Source organism: Panthera pardus, unplaced genomic scaffold, assembly GCF_024362965.1.
Source record: "Panthera pardus isolate Hobbes unplaced genomic scaffold, ASM2436296v1 HiC_scaffold_1, whole genome shotgun sequence".
Taxonomy (NCBI): domain Eukaryota; kingdom Metazoa; phylum Chordata; class Mammalia; order Carnivora; family Felidae; genus Panthera; species Panthera pardus.
The window spans coordinates 73,759,564-73,782,385 of record NW_026526654.1 but is presented as its reverse complement, the minus strand read 5'-3'; the positions used below and the strand labels follow the sequence as shown (position 1 = coordinate 73,782,385).

General features: G+C 39.7%; 2 protein-coding genes across 5 annotated transcripts in view; one reads left to right on the top strand and one right to left on the bottom strand.

The window, feature by feature from the left end:
* Positions 1-10,786, bottom strand: part of PROSER1 (proline and serine rich 1) — a 28,388-nt gene extending 17,602 nt beyond the window's left edge. The window contains exons 1-5 of the mRNA XM_019447689.2: positions 9,924-10,786; positions 7,374-7,439; positions 4,841-4,909; positions 1,871-1,965; positions 743-836 (exon numbers count right to left, since the gene is read on the bottom strand). Of these exons, the coding sequence (XP_019303234.2) occupies positions 743-836; positions 1,871-1,965; positions 4,841-4,909; positions 7,374-7,439; positions 9,924-9,968 (369 nt within the window). The 5' untranslated portion in view covers positions 9,969-10,786. The remainder of the gene's footprint in view (positions 1-742; positions 837-1,870; positions 1,966-4,840; positions 4,910-7,373; positions 7,440-9,923) is intronic.
* A 241-nt stretch (positions 10,787-11,027) lies between these two features.
* Positions 11,028-22,606, top strand: NHLRC3 (NHL repeat containing 3). Of its 4 annotated transcripts, XM_019447692.2 has the most exons (8): positions 11,033-11,404; positions 11,624-11,652; positions 11,870-12,022; positions 12,324-12,471; positions 14,615-14,815; positions 16,837-16,928; positions 19,597-19,709; positions 20,297-22,606. In XM_019447692.2, exons 1-8 carry the CDS (start codon positions 11,332-11,334, stop codon positions 20,550-20,552), a joined length of 1,065 nt encoding a protein of 354 aa, XP_019303237.1. In that variant the 5' UTR covers positions 11,033-11,331; the 3' UTR covers positions 20,553-22,606. The 4 variants fall into 4 exon arrangements, with proteins under 4 accessions (XP_019303236.1, XP_019303235.1, XP_019303237.1 ...); XM_019447691.2 differs by having other exon boundaries at positions 11,028-11,652; positions 14,669-14,815; XM_019447690.2 differs by having other exon boundaries at positions 11,030-11,652.
* Positions 22,607-22,822: the final 216 nt, after the last annotated feature.

Here is a 22,822-nt window from a genome sequence, read left to right as displayed (position 1 = left end):
CCATCACGATCTTAAGAAACAAATACCTTAAGTAACAAATCAAGTAGGTTTCAGTAAGTACTACTTCTTCCATTCTTGAGATTTTAAAGTAGTAAACTGGAATTTTGCTTCATTATCTATCTCTTAGATCTGATTAACATAAGACTGATGACAATGAGGGGCGCCTGGGTGGCTCAGTCGGTTAATCTTCTGACATTGGCTCAGGTCAAGACCCCGTGGTTTGTGGGTTCAAGGCCTGCGTCGGGCTCTGTGCTGAGGGCTCCGAGCCTGGAGCCTGTTCAGATTCTGGGTCTCCCTCTCTCTCTCTGCCCTCCCACCCCTCCCCAACTCGTGCTCTGTCCCTCTCTTTCTCAAAAATAAATAAACATTAAAAAAAAATTTTCTTTAAAGTTAAAAAAAAAGACTGATAACAATACAAATTTAAAACATCACATTCACAATTACAGAAGATTAAAGGCAAAAGTTTGGAGGCATGGCAAAGCTACTAGGGGATAGAGAATAAATACTGACTGAGGCTTAAGCTGAGGAGCTGAATAGGTCACTCTCAAGCCATTTCCTCATCCGTCAGTACCCCCTTCACCCAGCTCTCATCCTCCACGGACTGTAGGGCTGTCATTCTTGACCCATCGCACAAGAGCAGTCAGGTCATTTGTCACAGAAACACGGGAATAAGACTGTACTTTTTCATCAACATTCAGAAGAACCCAGTGTTCTATTTATAGAGCAATCTTGAGAAAATTACCTGTTCAAGTACTCTTTTGCACCGTTTCTTCTCAGACATATTTATTCTGAATAAATCTTCAATGGGACGAGAATTCTGTGCATCAACAATGTTTCTACCAAGGAAATGCAATTTAGCTTTTAAGAACCTGGACATACAATACAAAGGCCACAATCTTTACCATACAACTCTACCTGAGTAAGCTTCTGCCCAATGACACAGGGAGAAAAGTGATTATTTCGTTTTAATTGGTGAATATAAACAACATGCTTACATAAAATTGATAAATATAACTGAGCTGAGGCTCATCTGGTTACCTAAAAGTAACAAAGTAATTCAATAAAGAGCACCATTCTGAGATTCTTTGAAAACATCCCCTCACGAGGAGTAGCAGGAGATCTAAGGCAATAGAAAAAAAAAAACCTATGTGGCCAAATGCATAAGAGTCATGGTTGATCTAAAACTGAAGCTTGCCTTGTGCTTTAATTTTGTATTTTTGTGCACATCTACAAAACACTTGTAGGTTGTAAGTCCCATATGTTATATGGTATATGTTATAAGTCCCTTACAGCACTTCAAAACGCATGTGCTCGAAATAAACAGCAACCTACAGACTGTTCCATCCTGCAGAACAGCAGGCTCTTTTTCTCCTTGAGCTGACATTCATCACAGTCACCTACTCCATGCAGCGCTGAGTGCTTTCACATATCTTACAGTATCAAAAGTTCACATATCCTACCGAGTAGGTGAGATCCTTATCCTTACACCCGAGGAAAATAAGGTCCATAAAGAATAAGTACATATCAAGCCAAAAAAAACACGTTGATCAGAATGTGGCAGAACCTAACCACAAACCCGTAGCTTTCTCAATAAGCCTTTCAAACTATTCAGAGTAGAAAGGCAATGGAAGTCACTGAAATGCGGACAAACCAAATAAATAATCTCAGTATGGCCTGTTATTCTCTAAGGTATAACCACGTGTAATAAGTACACTAGATATTTAGATATAAAAATTCAGTCTACATTTTCACAGATCTTATTAGAGTTCCATTTGCTGATAAAATTCTAACACACACTAATGAGTTAAAAAAGATTTAAAAAGTTTTCCAAATTTTCTCCAGTGAAGTAACAAGAAAATGAAATACTTACGAAGCTAACAGCTCAAGAGCAACTAGCTTGTCTTTACTGAAGGTGAAACAGTTGAGAATATGGACCACTTCTGCTGGGTGAACAGCCACCATTTTCTATGAATATAAAAAATAATGTTGTTTTCAACATGACAAGTTTTCATGCCAGAAATTGCCTTTTTTAGGGAAACATGGTTAAATGTTCTTAATGTAAATATTTGAGGTAAAACTGCTTACTCAAAAGCAAGCCCTAACAACCATGTGACTTCAACTCAGGCTTTTTCTATAGAACCATTTCAGTTGAAGACCTAAGTTCCCCATGCACTCTTTCTTATCATTTCTCAGTGGATTCATTTATAGAAAAAAATACTTACATATACTACTTTTCTCAGAAAGGTCATAAAAAAGGGGGGATTTATAAATATGGGAAATACTCGGCTTGAGAAGGTAGAAAAAAAACTACATTCCTCAGCTAGAACACCAAGTAGTCTATAATCAGGGATTCCTAAAGTGATGTCCACGTGCTGAATACTGTTACTAAGATAGGGTGACAGCAGAGTCACCTCAGTAGGGAAAGGACAGGTTAAACAGTACGAGTGTGCACGTGTGTGAGCAGGGGAAGGGGCAGACAGAGAGGGAGAGAAAGAATCCCAAACAGGGACTATCAGCGCAGAGCCCTGCTTGGGACTTGACCCCATGAACCGTGGCATCATGATCTGAGCCTAAATCAAGAGTCAGATGCCACCCAGGCACCCCTAAACAGAACTTTACTGCAGAACTTTCTTAGGAGTCTTATAATAACATGCACTGTGACACTCCAAGATTGTGTGCAATGTTACATAATTTGACTAGGGTACTTTTGTTTTTGAAGATAAGATTCAGCCAATTTACAGATTTATGTTAACAGTGGACGGAATTCAAAGGAAAGTCAATGCCAGATCATTTAGAATCACTGCCCAATAGATTCCTACAATTTAAATTTTTTTTTTTTTTTACATTTATTTATTTTTGAGAGACAGAGAGAGAGCGTGAGTGAGGGAGGGGCAGATAGAGAGGGAGACACAGAATCCGAAGCAGGCTCCAGGCTCTGAGTTGTCAGCACAGAGCCCGACGCGGGGCTCGAGCCCACAAACCGCAAGATCATGACTTGAACCGAAGTCGGACGCTCAACCGACTGAGCCAGCCAGGCGCCCCTAGATTCCTACAATTTAGAGCAGTGGTTTTCAGACAATTTTATCCAGGTTAGCACCAAGAGAATTGGTTTAACTATATACCCTTTTGCAAGTCTTTAAATGGACATCTAAAAACTATGCTACAAGTTTAAATATTTACAAAAAATTGATTTATTTATCTTCGTTATATATTTGTAAAAAGTTTGGAACTACTGATTTAGTTCACTTCATTTATGAAAATGTCTATTGTATAACCTAATTGTCACGATTAGTCCTCTGTGAAAACAACCAAATCAGACTGACTTTGTCAGAAAAGGCTGGACTCATTAAGTTGTGCCCATGCTAGCCTTTTGCCTCTAAATACCTTAGAATTTTAATTTTAAGGTAGGTCCAAGTAAGCAGGCCTCAGAGCTTTGTCATGAATTTTTTGTCTTAATAAAATAAGGGGAGGTCCCCATCAGTATTTCTTACAAAACCTCTCTGCTTTGCTCTCCCTCTTAGGAAATTACTGGTCTCTTTGGTCCTTGGGGAAAAGATTTTCACCCTGGGGTGACAGGTGGATGGGTGAGATAACATTTTTTTTTTATAAAGTTAAAAAAAAAATTGTTAAAGAGGAGAAACACTAACACATCCAGACACTTTCTTTGCCAAATTAGTTTAGGAAGCTAAGGATCTGTAGATTTCCTTAAAGCTATCCGTGCCTGATCCTCCGAAGAGAATCTTCCTACATAGCCAGATACTGTTAGACTTAAATGTCTCCTTTAATTTAGGCTCTAGCACTGTGCTGGCCATACAGTAGCCACTAGGCACATGTGTCTATTTAAATTAAAATGAAAGAAATAATACAGTTCCACAGGCAGACCAGACACATTAGGTGCTCAAAAGCCACATGTGGTCAGTGGTTACCATACTGGACAGCAGAGATACAGAACTTTTCCATCATCGCTGCAAGTTCCATTTGGACAGTGTTGGTCTAAAGAATTATAAATAGAAACCCAACTGACTACTGTTCTAAAACTAAATACGAAAGGATAAAGATATCAAAAATTTGAAGGACGTACACAAAAACACTTAAGAATTCAAATTCCAGGGGTGCCTGGGTGGCTCAGTCGGCTAAGCGGCCGGGTCATGATCTTGTGGTTCATGAGTTTGAGCCCCAAGCCAGGTTCTGTGCTGACAGCTCAGAGCCTGGAGCCTGCTTTAGATTCTGTGTCTCCCTTTCTCTCTGCCTCTCCCCCACTCACGCTCTGTCTCTCTCTCTCAAAAAAATAAATAAGCTTTAAAAAAAAATAAGAATTCAAATTCTATGGGGGGCATCTGGGTGGGTCAGTCGGTTAAGCGTCCAACTCTTGGTTTTGGCTCAGGTCATGATTTCAGTTTCTTGAGTTTAAGCCCTGCACTGCGCTCCAGGCTGACAGCAGGGGGGCCTGCTCGAGATTCTCTCTCTCTCTCTCTCTCTCTCTCTCTCTCCCCCTTTCTCTCTGCCCCTCCCCTGCTTGCACTCTCTCTCTCTCTCTCAAAAGAAATAAACTATAAAAGAAAATTCAAATTCTATGTTTTGTTTGCCTATAAATATTTTCTCTTCCAATCTGCCAATTAGGATCCTATGGTTCACAACTTAATAAGGTACATACAATTTAAATTCACAGTTTGGGGAGTCTTAATTTTTTTTAACAATTATTTGATTAATCAAAGTAAAATAAAACTTAGGATTAGTTTTTCTAATGCAAACAAATTACAACCTGAGATCAATTATAGAAAACAAGGGGAGAATTCAAGATACTTAAATTCTTCATTCTAAAGAAAAGTAAGTTACTTACATGTTGTAATGCTTTCATTGCCTTTAACTGAGGTTCAGCCCAGGAGAAATATCTCAGTAAATCGACCACCTGAAAAAGAAAGAACTCCTTTAGCTCTAATGATATGTATTCGCCAACATTTCTACAAGATTTGTTTCAGTACTATGAATTACTATTTGGTCCCTTACTGGCACAAATCACAATTTAAGTGCTCAATGGCCATCTGAAGTAGGTAGTTACCACGAGGAATAGTGCAAAAAGAGAACATTTTGATCATCACAGAGACTGGGGCAGCGCTGCTACAGAAATAAACAAGAAGTGTGAAATACAGGAAAAACAAAGTACCTAAAGAAAAGAGAATGAAAAAGTACTAGATGGAGATAAATGTCAGCTGTGTTACGAATGGAAAACTTTAAAAATTTCGTGGAGAGTGACAGTTTTAATCAATCACAAAAGGGTGTTCAGTGGTGTAGTTTAGAATAGGTCTGCTGTCTCCTGCTCTTTTCCTTAAATCTGAAGGGCACGGATCTCGTCTTTACACCACAGATCTATTCCCTAAACGTGTTAAGAATCACCATGAGTTACTCCAGCAATCTGTAAACAGTAGGGCATTTGGGGAACACAGTTAGCCAGGCTCTCCCACCACTACTGCCACCAGCGAATTTCAAATGAATGAGGGAGATACTACGAGATCTCTTATAAAAGAGGAGGAGGGCATCAAGGTCACAACCCTGAAGTTCCTGCATAGTCACCACCACCCTTTTCACTGCCTCCAAGGGAAATCCAAAAGAAAAGAAAAAAAAAAAAAGACTCAAAGAGGGAGTAATAAAATCTGGGTTAGTGAATTAATGTGTTAAGGTTTCAATTATTCTACAAAGCAAAATTAATGCTAGAGACTGGAGTGGTATATGAAGAGCAGAAAATACTTTCACTCCTTATAAAGTGATGTGTATGCTGCAAATGGGTATTATGCATATGTTCTTTACTATCATGGGAATAATGGTTTTACTATATATACACGTAGAAAATGCTACCTGCCACTTTACCAACCAAAAAAACGTGGCTATCACGTCTGAGATAGGAAGAAAAACCTTCAATACAATAAGGAGGCTTAGAAGGTCATACTTAAAAAATAGCTTTTAGTTTTTTTAAAGTTTTTGATGACTTTAGCAAAGTGGAATAACCACCAAGGGAAGTTTTCTACAAAATTTCACACACACACACATATACTCGAAAGAAGAAAAGTTATCATCTATGAGATATTATAAATCTCTGTAAAACATTTAAATTAAGGTGATTTTGAAAAGTAATGGGACAGCTGAAAACCACTCACTAAATAGACAGCAATACAATGCATTTGTAAATGCACAATTTGTAAAGTGGCTTTTAGGCATTTAAGAGTCAAAACCTCTGTAGGCTTAAAGTGATCCAAACCTCAAGTTTTAAAAATCTTGAGATAACAGATGAGAAGTTGGGGCATTTACCAACGCCACCTACAGATTCATCCACTGTCTACCCTCTCCACATTCTTACCCTTTCCCAGAACTCTTCAGATGCACATTTCTCTTTCTGCCCTATTTCTCTATCAAGTGTTTTTTAAGTATTCCTCAGAAATCAGGCCTCTCTATGTATGTTGCGTGTATGCATACATATGCATACACTTTTTAAATTAGCAAACTCCCCCTAAAGCTGCATGAGTTTTCATTAAACTACCATGCTTAAAACATTATTTGTCTGGCAGTGACAGAAACTACTTATTAAACACCACATTTTGTTTTAACGTGTAGTCAATTTCGTAATTACTGACTTATAAATACTGTACAAATTTGGGTATGTTTACCATTAGAAATTTATAAATTCATGATGCTGTGCTCAGAATAAATATTTGAAAACTGGTCTTGGACACTGAATTTTAAAATGTTACCAGGGGCACCTGGGTGGCTTAGTTGGTTAAGTCTGACTCTTGGTTTCGGCTCAGATCATGATCTCACGGTTCGGGAGCTATGCTGACAGCTGTGGAGCCTGCTTGAGATTCTCAGTCTCCCTGTCTCTCTGCTCCTCCCCCACTTGGTCTCTGTCTCTCTAAATAAACATAAATTAATAAAATAAAATAAAATAAAATAAAATAAAATAATGCTAACACAGGTGCCTAGGTGGCTGAGTCAGTTGAATGTCTGACTCTTGATTTCAGCTCAGGTCATGATCCCAGGGTCCTGGGGTTGAGCCTCTCATTGGGCTCCACACTGAGTCTGGAGCCTGTTTAAGATTCACTCATTCTCTCTGTCTGTCTCTCTCTGCCCTTCTCCCCCGCTCGTGCTCTCTCTCTAAAGCAAAAAATAAAATAAAGTTAATATATGATATTGCAGTGAAAGTAGGTATGTTTATAAAATACTCTAACTATACACTAGGTAAAATTTTCTCCCCAAATGGAAAGCTTCTAAAGTTTCTGAATAAATACAGCAACAAACTAAAAGCAATTCTGAACTTGACCAGCAAGTAAATAGACATTAATGAGAATATCAGAGTGAAAAAAGATCTTTGTATACACAAATACCTGTTCACTAGAGAAATATCCATGCACATATTCAATTGCTTTTAATTTGTACTCTGTCAGAACAGCCTAAGAAAGGAAAAACAAAAACAGCATTAGCATATGTAAGCTAAATAGTAACATGCAGAGTCAAAACTGCCTAAGCAACATGGCAGCCCTTCTTCAGCCCCAGCCCAGGCAGTGAGTCACTGGGGTGACATGACATTCTACCTTTCCAGGTTCCATGCAGTAAGGGATATGTTGAGACAGCAGGAAAACCTCCTGAGTCTCCCTACTCACTCCTACCAGGAAAAGGAACAAAGCTGTAATAGGCAAGCGTTGACATTAATAGAAATTCCATACAGAATTCCTGTAAATGTTATTAGAGGTTCAGAACATCCCAAATTCAACCAAACTGTCATTTTTAAGAAGCCTAATTATATCAAACATTATTCACGCATTCATGCATCAATTATTGAGCAGCTATTATGTGCTAAGTGATAGAGAAACATGAATGACAAGGTCTGGTCAGGTTCTCAGTACTTCCACTGGAATGTTAAGACCCCAGGGAGCCTAAAAGGGCCCTCAATTCAATCTGTGTGCCTGCTACTAACTGGCCTCGTGGCCTCTGAAAGGCATTTTAATTAGCTTGAGAACCTTTTTAACCATAAAAAGGGAACAACATTCACTACCCACCTCAGAGTTACTGTGAAAATTAAAATAATCAATAGTAGATCTGACACATAATAGTACTAACTTATGGTTCCTTTCCTCACAGGGTCTCTATCAATGGGAAGTTCAGGGAGAAAGTATGGTGGTCTTGACCCAGCACTATCCAGAACCAGCTGAAATCACATATGTTGTCCTTGCAACTGTTTGCCAAGCTTAGAGATGGAAACAACCATAATTTGGTAGCTACTAATCAATAAAAATCAACCCTTTGTACTATAAAACAATATTTGTACTTGGTATATATATCATTTGCTAGGAGAAAATATGACCAGTTTACTGAAAGAAACATCCAGGTTGCCCAGTAGTTTTTCACTGAAAAGGGAAGTGAGGAAGAGAGCATGGGACTCTGGGTAAGGTACTCTTACTGTTGAGATGTAATCTCAGGAAGTGATTACCTGGTTTAAACGAATTTATATCTACAAAGTCTGAAAGCAATTTTTTTAAAAACCAATAGTAATTCTCATTTAGATATGCCTACATTTTTATCCCATTTTAACAGACTTAAGACAATGCTGATATATCTAATTTGCTTGCAGACCAAAAATAAGGATTTAAATAAGAAAGTAAATTGCTATCTCATGTATGACTTTGATCTCTGGAAAATATCCTATTCCCCTCATTAATATCTGTGTGTGTGTGTGTGTGTGTGTGTGTGTGTATGTGATCTTTTCACAACATAGAAGGGAGAGATTTTGCAAATTGCACCCTATAACTTCCAAAAGTAGAAATCTACTTGGTCTACTTGAACCCACAAATTACTTCCTCATAAACAGTAAATATCAGTTCATAAACAAATTGTTACAAATTCTATACATATAGTTGACAACCTGACATTTTATAGCAAATTTTAACTGGACAAGCTGGATTTGCAAAAGCTGAAATTTTGACCAAAAACAACATTCAATATCGCCCAACATGTAAATTTAACCTAATACGCGAATTTGCAAAACAGTTTTAGGACAGATGAAGAAAACTAACACTTTGCTTTATAGAAAATGCAGAAAAACAGCATGTCTACAGGCAATTTCATTCATTTCATAAGCTGAAATAAATCAATCACCAGAGCATAAAGTAACAAATGCTACCCTGTCAGTCAAGGGTCTTAAAGGTTTGGAAATGGCCAGAAGTTCTAAGCAAAACACTCAGTATTAGCATACTAATGGTACAGATGGTCCTTCCAGATCTAATTATGTAAACACTTTTGTGCTTTAAGTATTTACTGGGCTCAAGGCTACATTCCAAGTATTTTTGCTGTTTGGTTCATTCTGGGAGGTAGGTTACATACAACAGCCTCGAAAAGAAGCAAAAATTTAGAAAACAGGAAGAAAAAAGGTGTTGAAATTCAAGTTATTGAAGCCCATTCCTAAGAATATGACTTTAAACCTAATACATTTGGACATTGTGTCCGTCCAGGCAACACATAGCCTATCTTCAGATTTGAAAAACCTGCCATGAGAACTCCCATTAAAGAAATTTTATACGTATTATCTCTTAATTGTCAGTCTTAGGTTACTGAAAGATGAGATAAAAAGTTAAATATTAAATCACTTTTCCGCCAAGTACAGAGCTATTAGATTTGTAGAGCCGGCTTCCGAACGAGTATTCTTTTAATATATTTTCCACAATACCGCACTGATCGTCAAATTTAGCATTAACAACTTAATTTCTATTTGTATCGTGAAATATATCGCGATACAAGCTCCCGTAGTGTACATTAAAATTCCCACCAATTTTGCAATCCTAAAACTCGTATTTTGCACCATCGGCACGCAGTCCTTCAAAGAGAATTAACTACGAGAATTCGTAGCTCACAGATTGATTTAAGGCATTAAGTGAAATTACCTTTCTAATTTCATCCAACACCGTTTCAAAGGACTTTTTGTCCATCTTGGTTAGTTTCGACGTGGTTTTACACAGTTGCACTTTCAATCACAAAATGTTCATCCCTGGTCTGCTCTAATAGTAAAAACGTTTATAGCTGAGGAGGAAAGACTCCAGGAGCAAGAAAAAGGATGCAAAGAGGTAGAGAGTATTTCAAACTCTGCAAAAATTTCTAAAAATGGACACTTATAAAAACTTTTTATTAAAAGCAAAAACCGCCAGACTTTCTCAGTTTCAGGACACCTCGGGGAAGAGTCCGGTGCTCTCGGAGTCCTGCAAAGAAGCCCAGGGCTTGGCGGCCGGAGCTGAGCTGCGGTCCCCTGCAACTGAAGGCCAGGCGCCGCCGGGGAAAGGTCGTGAAGCCGCTCTCCCGAGTGGAGCGGCCGGGAGAGCAGATGCACCTGCGCCCCGGATCCTGCGGGCGGCGAAGAAGGAGGTACCGGCCTCTCAACCCGCACCAGCGCCTAGGCCGCCGGCCGCCGCCCCTCACCGCGGCGCATGGCCCGACTTGCGTTCAACCCCAGCAGCTGCGCTGGCTCCTGGGTCCCGTAGCCCGGGCAGCGGAGGCCGGGCAGGCTCTTTGTTACCAGCTGCCACGGCTTCCGGGAGCGGGCCGGCAGCCGGAGAGCACCGGGAGCCGGGCGAGGGGGCCCACACTCTCCGGTAGGGGGACTCCCGAATACCGCGGCGCCCACGGCGTCTAGAGCCCTTCCTGGTTACCCCTACAGCTCCCACCGGCTCCTGGGGGCCTTTAAAGAAGCTCGTCGCGCCCCTGTAAACCCAACTCTGCGCCGAGAGCTTCGGCCTCTCTTTCCCGAAAGCCAAAGGAGGGGTCCTGGTGTGGGAACGTAGGTGTCTACAGCAGATGCCTGGATTCCTCAGAATCGGAGGTAGCTGAAATCTTTCTCAGAGCTTGAAAATCATTTTTTGAGAGCCACATTTCTATTTTGCGGGTTTGCGTGTGTTGGGTTGTGATTTTTCAATCTTAATTAAAAAAAAATGAACGTCGAGTGGTTAAGGCATATCTATGGATACCCTTATTTTCGGCTGACGGGCGAAGTCCGCAGTGTGGACCGCCCCAAGGGGCGGAAAAGGGTGGTCAGTGGGTCAGCCCGAGCCGCGTGACCTGGGGGCGTGGACCCCGAACGCACCAGGAAACCGCTACCCGAGATCCTGATTTTCTCTCACCCCGATCTGTGCTCTCCTCTGGGTTTTCAAAACCCGCACATCCAGGGAGAGGGAATTGGAGATAGGAGCTTCGGCCCCGAGGTTGGGCCGACGCCCTATGCGGCGACGAACGGCGTGGACCTGAGAGCGTTCGGTGGCCCCCAGCCGCCTGCGGACCCTTCCGTCTCGTCATGGCGAGATTATGGGTCGGCCTGGCAGGCGCTGGCTTCTTTGTTGCATTACTGGTTTTGCATTCGCGTTTTTGTGGCTCACCGGTGAGTTGAGCAGTGAAGACGTGTCTGTCGGGTGTGTGGACAGCACCGTTGAGAGGCGACGCCGCTGTTGTGGGGTGGAGGTGGCGGGCCTTGGCTCCCGCACTGGCTTGTCTCAAAACCCCCACCCGGGCCGAACTGCCGACGTCCTGCTTTGTCTCTTCGGGTTTAAAAGTTTGTATATGATGCATCGCCGTTTCCCTGTGTTCTTTCTTTCCCCAGACCCCACTACGTCTCCAGATAATTTGCAGGTTTGTATTGTGGCCCCCTTGGTCTTTCGACGTATAAACCCATTCCCCCATCATTTCTGTCCAGCAGCCTCAACACCTCTGTGTCAGGTGTCAAGGCATGCTTAAAAATAAACGTTTATTTATTTATTTTTTTAACCTAGAGAGTGAACTGAATCTTAATCTTCTGGGTTTTTTTGTTTTATTTTGTTTTGTTTTTTGTTTTGTTTTTGTTTTTTAGGTTTTAAGGAAATTTGCTTTTCAAGTTTCCTGGACAACCGAGGAAATTCTTTACCGGCTGGATGTGGGATGGCCTAATCGTCCAGAATACTTTACTGGAACGACATTTTGTGTTGCAATTGACTCCCTCAGCGGATTGGTTTACGTAGCCCAGGTTAGTAAAATTGGCATTAAAAAAAAAAAAAAATTATGAATACAAAGGAAACAGCTTCTTGATTTGCTGCACTAAGTAACCATGTATGTTTACGGTAATCGTGAAATTTGTTTTTTTTGGATTGGTTTTGAGTAAATATTTTGGTTTTGAATGTAATAGTTAATACTGTTAGGTTTTGAAGATGGTTTTTAAGCATTATTAATTTCTCAATTAACCTTTAATTGTTGTTTCTCTCTACCAATATAAAGATTACTTTCTAAAAAATAATCTTATCTAAGCAGCTATTTTTATATACCTTCAGAGAGGGGATAACATCCCAAAGGTATTAGTGTTCACAGAGGATGGATATTTCCTACGATCCTGGAATTACACAGTTGACACACCTCATGGTATATTTGCAGCCAGTACACTACATGAACAGTCTGTCTGGATCACGGATGTAGGAAGTGGTATGTGTAGTAATATCTATTAAATTGTCTTGCTAGAAATCATATTTTTGCCCATGTTCTTGCTTGTATGCTTTAAAATCAAGAGTTGCTAAATGTAATTGTAATTTCTTTAATGACTTGTGAAATCACTTCTTTCTAAAAATCTTTATATTGTACTTCCGTAGAGTCGAGACATTTAACAAGAAGGCTACCGTTGTGATTCTTCCATTAACTTGTCAAGGGACTTTTCCTCTTTGTAGCACCAGTTGTGAGACTGTCCTTTCAGGGGTCCTTTTTTATAGTTTTTAAAACATCAGCTGCTCCTCCCAGGTTAAATGTAAACCTCTCGTGTGAAGCCACAGAACTAACAATCTCTGAGAGTTAGTAAAATCCCTGTCTCATTTTCCTTTACCAGTTCTCTTTCAAAAGAGATTGTGCTAAGAAACCAGAACTGCTTTGTTGCCCAAAATGCAAGATTTGCAGAAACTGCTGGTGTTAATGTTTCTGAAATCCTACCTACTGCAGCATGTCTGAAATTTTCCTTCCAAAAAACATTTTTAGTAGAGTATGTTGTAAATCAAGCACAGTTGAATTTATAGCTGTGAATGGTTTCATAGGTAACTGTTGCGTATTATTGTGGCTTAAGACAAGATAGTACCAGAGATGACTTGTGATTATAATTTCAGGATCTCAAGAATGAATGGGATCATAAAGACAGTATTTCTAGATAACCTGGAATTATGTCAGGATCTCAGGGATGAATGGGATCATAAAGACAGTGTTTCTAGTATTCTTTGGCCCAGTTACATTCATGGCTTGAAGGACATCCTGTTTCTTCACTTCTGGCTAGTTCAGATGCCATTTTGGAATTAATGAACTCTCGGTTTTTGTTAGAAGTGCTATTACCATTTGTTCTCAGAACCCAAGAGATTTCTGAGCTTCAGCTGATAATCCATTCATTTCAAAATGTAGTTTGGATTGTAAGATTTTGGTTAAAAAAAAATCTAGACTGCATCTGATTTCATTGTAATACTGTAATGAAATATGGCTCTTTTCCCTCTTTTTTTCAGAATTTACTGTTAAAAGCCTTTAGTTTTTCATTTATTCCATTCATGTGATCCTTTTTTATAAAATACTTCATTGATTCCCACCAATAAAAAGAACACACATGACCTCTTCATTCTTTCCATTATAGCTGGTTTTTTTCATGCACAAATCTGGAGACACTTTATATTCCTTCCCATTTTTTGAAGAAATACGTTCCTTTAATAAAAATATGGCTGTAAATGAGCCTATAAAAAAAAAAAAACCCACAAGAATGTTTTCCACTGGTATTCTGTGTCCTTTGCCAATTTTTTAGGAACTTTGAAGGTTGCATTCTGTAATAATATTATATTCTCTTATTGCTACAAACTAACTCAAGCTTTCAAATGAGGCATAATAATAAATATACTTTTTAAGTTAGACTTGTAATGCAAGTTTGATTCACTTTATTTCCAGTAAGCTCAGTGTATCCAATTTATCTTTTGAATGCCTAACAGTTAGTCTGGTCTTGGTATGCCTTCAAATTGATTTCTCTTAACTACTTTATGGTTTTTTCCTATTTGTTAATACTTTATATTTTTGCTTGTAAGGAATTTCCACTCAAGTCTTGATGTAAGTGAAAGGATATGATACTAACAACTTGGGAAGATTTATTCCCTTCTTAGGAAAAAAATGTTAATGGGTTGAATTTGAACTTGTTTCCACTAGGAGAAAGGGTAGTTTTAAAATCTGTATTATAGTGCACTTTTTGTTGACCTACTAAAATTTGAGCGCATATGATTGAAATAATGATTTTCAAATATAAGTTCCTTTTCCAGTTCCTTTTTGGTTTCTTTTTGCAAGGAATGCTCCTTCAAGGTTGTATTTATGATAAAAAAGAAAATGATCTACCTATAATTTAGCATCACAAGCTTCCTGTATAAGGAGCCAATTGTTTTGGTTTGATTTACTTGAATTTAGAAGTACCTGAGATTTTAATTCATAATAAGTTTGGTTGTAACTGATGAAGAAGCTCAATTAACTGTTTAATTCTAGTACATTTTTGCTCTCTGCTTACTTGAAAAACGTGAATGTTTGGACAGTGGCTGTATTTGTGAAGTGTGTGTGTTTATCTTTATAGGATCCTATGGTCATACTATTAAAAAATACAATTCCTTTGGTGATCTTGTTCAAGTGTTGGGTACCCCAGGCAAGAAAGGCACTGGTTTGACTCCCCTACAGTTTGATAACCCCGCAGAATTGTACGTAGCCGACACAGGAGATATTTACATCGTGGATGGAGACGGAGGATTGAATAACAGATTGATCAAATTGTCCCAAGGTACCTGGCTTAGCTTTGCATGGCATTGTAAGAATGTTATTCAATAAGTTGCATTGCTTTAGTTTGCTTGATACTTGGTAAATATCATAACTGTTGCATGTTGTATATGAAGCTGTGTGTAAAGGGCTCTAGTGAGATGTGTGGGATGGCCAGTAATAAATGGTGCTGATGATAGGCTTGCTTAATTCTCAAAAGGTAGGCGTTTGCTTTGAACGACACTGGAAGCACTTTGGGGATTTATAGTGGGCTCAAGAAGTAAGTGCTTATCCTGTCCAGTTCAGAATAAGGAGATTGGGAACCTGACATCCCAGGGCTGAGGTATCCTTCAGTTTGATCAGCTAAAGTTTGTGTTTGTATTTTACTGTTGTTGTGTCCTCAGTAGTATTCTAGGTGCAGGTCTATTTCAGATAAAACCGTTAAGTGGTACTCTGCGGTATTGGTAAAGTAAAATGGGACTAGGAGGAGAAGCTTCTGTTGACTGGAGAAGTAGGGCAAGGGTTCCTAAAAGAAGTAGTTCTTGAACTACACTGATTTTGGTGGGAGGAGAAGGGAGATGGGAGGAATGTTCACAAGCTCCATCACACAAGGTCTACAGGTGGTAATTAGCAAGTTTTCCAGGAAAGGAGCTTAGGATGTAATTTTTGAATAGTAGAAAGTACGATTTGGGATGTTGAAGGCTTATCAAAGAATTTTGAAGCCATAATTTTGCCTTTGAAATGTCTGAGGTTTTTTAGTGGGAAAGCGATGTTATAGAAGCAGTGTTTACAATAGACACTGTACCGAGATATATTTGCAGTAAGCGCTGTTATTTGGACAGGATATAAACCCCTACATGGAAGCTGTGTAGTCAGCTTATCACCCAGTAACTGAGTTTGGTTGGTGATAGTTAAAGGGAGGTGACGTAGGGATAAAGCAAGACTCAAAAAATTCTATGAAAGAAACAACCAAACTCAGGAGACAGATTGAATGGCTGTGATAAAAAAAACTGCCACAGGGGCACCTGGGTCGCTCAGTCGGTTAAGCATCTGACTTCGGCTCAGGTCACGATCTCGAGGTTTATGAGTTTGAGCCCTTTTGGGGCTGCTGCTGTCAGCACAGAGCCCACTTTGGATCCTCTGCCCGCCTCTTCTCCGCCCCTCCCCCACTTGCGCTCGTGCACTCTCTTTTTCTCTCTCTCTCAAAACTATCTTTTTAAAAAAATTGCCACAAACTAAATGGCTTAAATGGAAATGTTTTCTCTTGTAGTTTTGGAATCCAGAAGTCTGAACCTAATGGGCAGGCCATGCTCCCTCTAATGGCACAAGAGGAGAATCCCTCTTTGCCTCTCCGGCTTCCCGTGGCTCCAGACATTCCTTGGCTTGGGGCAGCATATCTCCAGTCTCTGCCTCTGTCTTCAGATGGCTTTCTTTTGTGTGTGTGTCTGTGTCTTAAATCTCCCTCTCCTTTCTCTTACAAGGACACTAGTCATTGGATTTAGGGTCCACCCTAAATCTAGGATCATCTCTTCACAAGATCCCTAACTTCGTTACATCTCCAAGACTCTGTGTCCAATAAAGTCACATTTACAGATACAGGAGTACCTGTGACTCGGGCTTGGGCATATCTTTAGGGGTAGAGGTAATAGGGGTAGAGGTAATAAAGGAGACAGAATATAAAGACAATGTGAATTTTTAAGCTCAGAGGAATTGTAGTACCAAATAACCGATTAGTTAGGAAGGGGTATCAGTTTGAGGGAGATGTTGACATGAATCACAGCAGTGGTTTTGAGTGATAAAAGATTCAAGTGGAGATAGTCATTAAAGAAGTCGATTAATTGCTTGACACAGAGAAGGAATTTTTTTTTCTGGTAAAGCATAAGAATTAAACAAAGTGGTATACCAACAGAAAGCCAGTAAAGCATAATCAATTGGAGGTATAATTGAATAGTTTGTTTGCCACTTAAGACATAAAATATAACATGCAAATGTGTCAGGTATTCTATATGTTGCTCTGACCAACTAACTATGTTTACCACTGTCCAGATTTTATGATACTTTGGCTGCATGGAGAACGGGGGACAGGGCCTGCCAAGTTCAACATACCTCACAGCGTTACAGTTGATTCGTCTGGTCGGGTAAAAAATACACTCTCGTTGTATCTGGAACTGTGTATCTAAATGTGTGTGTGTGTGTGTGTGTGTGTGTGTGTGTGTGTGTGTGTGTGTTGGTGTATGGGCCTATATATATATATATGTATATACGTATATATATATACATATATGTATATATATATATATATATATATATGGATCTTGGTGCACATGTGTGTTTCTGGACATATAAATTATGTATGAATGTTTGTGGTTGTGTGTATCTGGGTATGTCTGGGCAGTTCCTTTGGGGCTGGGTATACCCACGTACTCTTACAAATGTTTGGGTCCCATACTGGAGAGAGCTCCCCAAATATTTAAAAATGAACAAAATAGATTTTCTATGTCACTTAAAGGTAGAAGGAACAAATAAAGGAATAGAACAATAAGTAACCTGAAGAAGAAATGAGTCACCCTCCCACTAAGAAAACTACGATGTATTTGAATATATTTTTAACTTTAGAAATAAATTCATTCTAGAATATGTTGACCAAAAGGGAGAAGGGAGAGGTTAACCTCGGAAGCTTGAAAACAAGAGCCACCTTGGCAAGCTCTGTTCTCACTAGCTCCAGTGTGGGGAACAGAAAACTTTAACTGATGCATGTCAACCCATTTCTTTTTTCCCACCCGTCTCTTTTGCACACCGTTAAGCATACATACCGCTTCTTTGGGGTTACTTTCCCAAAACCAAACCCCCACCCAAAATTTTACCTTAGTTTTTCCTGTTTTCCTGTAGTGGCCTGTACTTCCCCCATTATAGTAACTGTCACACTATCGTATCAATTAACTGTCTCCCTTGACAGAGTGTAGGCTGTATGAGGGCACGTACTGAGTCTCTTTTGCTTTCTATCTCGGCGTCTGGCACATACTGGTCGTCTTATATGTAACTGAAATGACTAAAGGACTTACGACACACACAGTGGATGCATCAGACAATCTTGGCTTCATACCGTTAGAAATTTAATCCGTTTCCACTTCTGGCTCTGTGTTTAGCAAGCAACCTTCTGATTGTGATTTGGCTTCCTGTGCAGACAAAATGAGACTGTTTTAATCATAAAATCTTCGGGTAGTTCTCAGTGTAGATAGGAAGATAACTAAACATGTGAATTTTGTCTGTAAATGGGGAGTTAGAAAGTTGGAATTCTGGTTTTAAACACATTACCCTGCTGAGCCTGGCTAACTTCTCCCTTTGTGGGATAAGAACAAGATCAAGTTTCTGAGCAGGCAAGACTTAGACCCTGGTAAATTCTCCACAGTGATAAGTGCCCTTTTGAGAGGCCTTGGAGAACATTTGATGGACATCCTCTGGCATTACTGAATGATGAGAAATGAGAGTGTTCATTTCCGCACACTTGTGTTTTAACCACAGTCATGCTGTTCTGAACGTTTTACGTGATTGACTCAGTCATCATCCAAGCCTATGTGAAAAGTTCATTAGGTCCAGAGGTAAACTTGCCGGTGTTTCTTAAACAAGATTTCTCAGATTGTGTTCAGTAGGAAAGATAATGGTAACAATCTAAAGTATTATTCAGTCTTACGACCTAAACTATATTTCTTCCTTGGTCACTCATCTAAGACAGTAATCCCAAAATCTTTAAGGAAATCCATCCTTACTAAAGAATCATGGATCAGGAAAAGGTCTTGAGAAATTGCCTTACATAGAGATCAACAACCTCTCTAAAGTGAAACAGTTTATTTGTGTCTTATTGTAGATGAATTTAGTGGCTACTGAAACTCAAGCATACTGACAAATACATAGTTAGGGTTACCTTGAAGAAACAGTCCCTGAATCCACAAACCCAAGATCCTGAAAGGAGAAGAAGGTAGAGGTCAGTGGGGCAGGCCCATACTTCCAGTCCATTCTTACCCCTCTCTAATCCTAGCTGCATGTCATAAAATGATTTCGCTGTATGTATGCTGTAGGTTGCATGTATCAGATACAGTACATGAGATGCCATTTAACATGAATCTACTCTCCTGTTTTATGACAGTAGTTTCCTTAGTAACTCATACCAGCCTATAGCAAAACGGAATTAAACCTGTTGTTAGCCTACTGTCATTCTTAAAAGTTACCGAAGTCTTCTGAGCTTCCTCTTCCAGTGGGTTGGCACTTTGGACATGCCTTGCTAAATAGCAGGTGGATGTTTAGTGATACTGCAGTAGGAATGAATACCCTAGCCTGGGCTCCTGAGGAACAAGGCTGTGTTTCTTTCTTTTTGTCTTCTAACCTAGCCCTGGAACTGGCAGGGTGGCAGTACTCAGCCGGAAGGTGAATGCCTGTGAGAGGAATGGATGAATTCTGTCCCTCCTCAGTGTTGCTCATGTTCCACATCATGATGGAGGACTCCGGTTTTCTTGTTATTCGGGTGCTTGGTAGAGCGGGCAGAGTACTGTGTATGGGCTTGGAGTTGAGACAGGTGGCCTAAAGTGGCTCTCCCACGTATTGGAAGCTCACTTCAAGCAAGGGATTTAAACTTTCTGAACTTTAATTTCCTGTCTGAAGATAGGGCTTACCTTCTTTGAGGCCCTCTGAGAACCGCATGAGATGATGTATGGGAAACTAGTAGAAATGAACATCCATCCCGCCCCTCTCCCTTTTTGTTTTCTCATTATATGTGGATCTTTTCCAAAAAACATTTTTTTGCTTTCTCAGGTATGGATTGCTGACCGAGGAAATAAAAGAATTCAAGTATTTGATAAAGACACTGGGGAGTGGTTAGGAGCATGGACTAATTGTTTCACAGAAGAGGGACCTTCTTCAGTCAGGTAACGTTTTCCTTTTTTTTTTTGTTGTTTTTTTAATGCTTTTTAAAATCTGATTTATGTTTGCTTCTCTGAAGAGCTAGCTGAAACGTTAAAATATTATTTTCAGAAGGTGGAAAAGGAACAGAAACAAGTTTGCAGAGAATATTTCAGATCCCAAGCAGAGGAAGAAAAGCAATTAAAGTCCCAGTGCACTGTGGGATCGGGGTGTCAGATAACATATGCCGGACCTCCTACAGCTTTCACCCTCAGGGTACATGTGGTGAATTTTTAAACATAGAACGGAAATAGAAATCTGGAGTCTGTAGTGTCAGCCTAGCACCGACTCTCCTGTCCATTAGTTTCATTTTGTGTGGTTCTTGCGTATTACTTTTTGTTGTTGTTCAAGCTATTCTTTGGCTACATCTACCTTCACAAATCTTTATTCCCTCATAAACAGAATTAGACAAACTTAAATTCTCCTCGAAAGCAACCTTCAGCAAGTATAGGTGCCTATTGTTGTTAAGCGTTGTAGGGGAGAAAAATGTTGAAGTCAACATTTATATTGATTTTGCATATACATTTATTCTGTAAAATGTCTCTGTCCTTAGATTTACTCCCGACGGGAAGTACGTGATCGTAGCCCAGCTGAATCTCAGCAGGGTCTTACTGGTGGCCGCACCCCCAGTGGGAAGCATTGGCAACTGTTCCGTGATCAACACAATCCAACTAGCAGACCAGGTTTTACCTCATCTCTTAGATGTCAGCGGGAAGACTGGAGCAATCTATGTAGCAGAAATCGGAGCAAAGCAAGTGCAAAAATATGTCCCAGTGGAGGGCTATTTTCCTTCGTTCACACATTCGTAATGGTTCTTTTCCCGGAGATGTTTCAAGTGGAAGTTCAGATTCTCAAGTTCATTGTCATGTCCTTACAAATCACCTTCAGGCACCAGTATTTGTTTCTTTATTTTCCCGTGATCTAGTGATGAGAAGAATTTGTTCTTATATCCTTCAGAACCATATGTTTTGTTGCTGTTTTCCTGACTTAGTTTTACTTGTAAGTGCATAAGGCTATTTTAACGAAGGAAATGTAATTCTAAAAAATGGGATCTGAAAGAGGGACTAAGACCATAAGGTAGGTATTTGCCCAGGTAGACTAATCCTCCCTGGGAGGAAGAGGGAAAGGAATAAAAACGGGTTTTGCAGGATATATTGAACTTCACGTGAAGGACTACAAACCTCCAGTTTGTTCACCTTCTATAAAATGTACCTTTTGAGCGATTAAGTCAGATGGGCTCTTGATCAATGAGTACCCACAGGATGCTAGCTCCTAAAGATTCAGAGAGGAAGAATCAGGACTTAGCTGTGTGAGCCTGTTCAGTAGCATCTAGTCCAGTGGGACACAAGTGTGCAAACTGATACAAGCGTGTCAGCAGGCCTCAAGCGTGTCTTGTAGGAACATCACATCTGACTGAGAGAATCCTGGAGATTTTGCAGGGAAAGTCCATTCGAGCTCCCAACTTGAGAAACCAAAGAGGGGAAAACAAGGTGGTCTAAATGGACAAGTTGTAAAAAGTTACAGACTTGCTGAGAACCCTGATAGGCTTTCTTTTAAAAGGCCAGCTTGGCCTGGGTCCTTTAGCTGGAAGATACTTCGTCTCAACCTCTAAATGTAGGAATAAGACAGCAGGCATTTAAGCACTTTACTGAAAGGGATCTTTACAAGTACTAACTGGGATGTTTTTTAATTAAAGGTACGACTGAAAATAGGGCCCTTCGTTCCTTTTTTCCTCCTTCCCTCCCTCCCGACCTCCCTCCCTTCCTTATCTTCTTTTTTTAAAACATGAACTCAGTTCATTCCTAACATCTGTCTACCTCAAAGAAGTTTTAGAATTGTATATATGGGGATCTGTTAAGGTGAATAATTTCTTAGCTTTCTATTTCTACGTCTCTCTACCCTTTGGTCTGAATACCAGATGAAAGACCATCTTTTCGGTTCTAGTTTATTCTGGGTTCTGTTCAGACCTCGCCGTATGATGATGTCAACTCATTCGTCCCCTTCTTCTTGTATTCACCTCCCTCCTTATCCCGGACTTGCACTGTAAATCGTGTAGCATGTGAGAAATCTTGAGCTGACTTTCCTCATCACCCATTGTAGCTGCCGTCTGTTTTCCAGACCTCAAGGAATTCACACTATTTTGATGCTCGGATCATATCTTGACACAGTTAGAAAGTTAAATCTACCAACAGGAAACTGTCCTGTGTTCCAAGGCCTTTGATAAGTGTGTTTGTGCCACTGACCAAGCTGTATGATCTTCAGTGAGTCTTCTTAGTTTTTCTCCTTAGTAAAATGGGAGCATCATTTCCTTCCTCCTTCAGAAATGCTGCAAGGATCATATGTACGACAGATACAAATGTGCCCTTTGAAATCTAAGCTCCCAGGGCATTCGAGGCAGAAATTCTTAAACAGAGATCCTTCCAGCTGCTTAATTTACCTGATAGCAACTATCCAGTTTGCCTTAATTTTGCGTTGAGTGCTTTTTTCAAAACCTATCGTCGTGAACTTTATGCAGCTTAGCAAATACAGTAAATTTATTTGGATAGAAGGAAGTGATTTGAGAGTTTTGTTTTGTTTTGTTTTTAAGCCAGGACAAGAAGTGCAAATACCTCTTAGAAGGAATACAGGTTAGGTAAACTGATCTTGTCATTTTAAAAATGTTATAGTTAACTTTGTTTTATGCCAGTTTCTTATAAAACTTGTTGAAAGTATTGTTGCCATATATCTTGCTAAAAGTGTTTATTAGCATACTTGTAATCATAGTATTTCACTTTTTTCCTTTGGGTTAATTGGTTAAATGATTGAGAAAATGTGTTGTATTTTGACTAAAAAATATGAATTAAACTTTTGGAAAGAAAAGGCAGTATTATCTGGCTCTCTAATGAATGTTTGATTTTATTGTTATAAAAGCAGTTTTAGAACTTCTTATTCTGTTAAAGAATTTCAGCAATCCTGATAGCGCAAGTTGGCACTGAGAGAATATCCTTCATTCACGTGTAAAGTATAGGCTACATCTCCCGGAGGGGGAGATTACTTTTCTAAATTAGGGAACCAAAGACTGTATCTTCCCTAACCCCTA

Excerpts from the sequence above, each read along its gene's own strand:
- NHLRC3 (XM_019447690.2), top strand. The coding sequence starts at position 11,332 with ATGGGTCGGCCTGGCAGGCGCTGGCTTCTTTGTTGCATTACTGGTTTT. Across the intron at positions 12,472-14,614 it reads GATCACGGATGTAGGAAGTG|GATCCTATGGTCATACTATT; the intron begins GTATGTGTAGTA and ends TTATCTTTATAG. Across the intron at positions 19,710-20,296 it reads GAGGGACCTTCTTCAGTCAG|ATTTACTCCCGACGGGAAGT; the intron begins GTAACGTTTTCC and ends CTCTGTCCTTAG.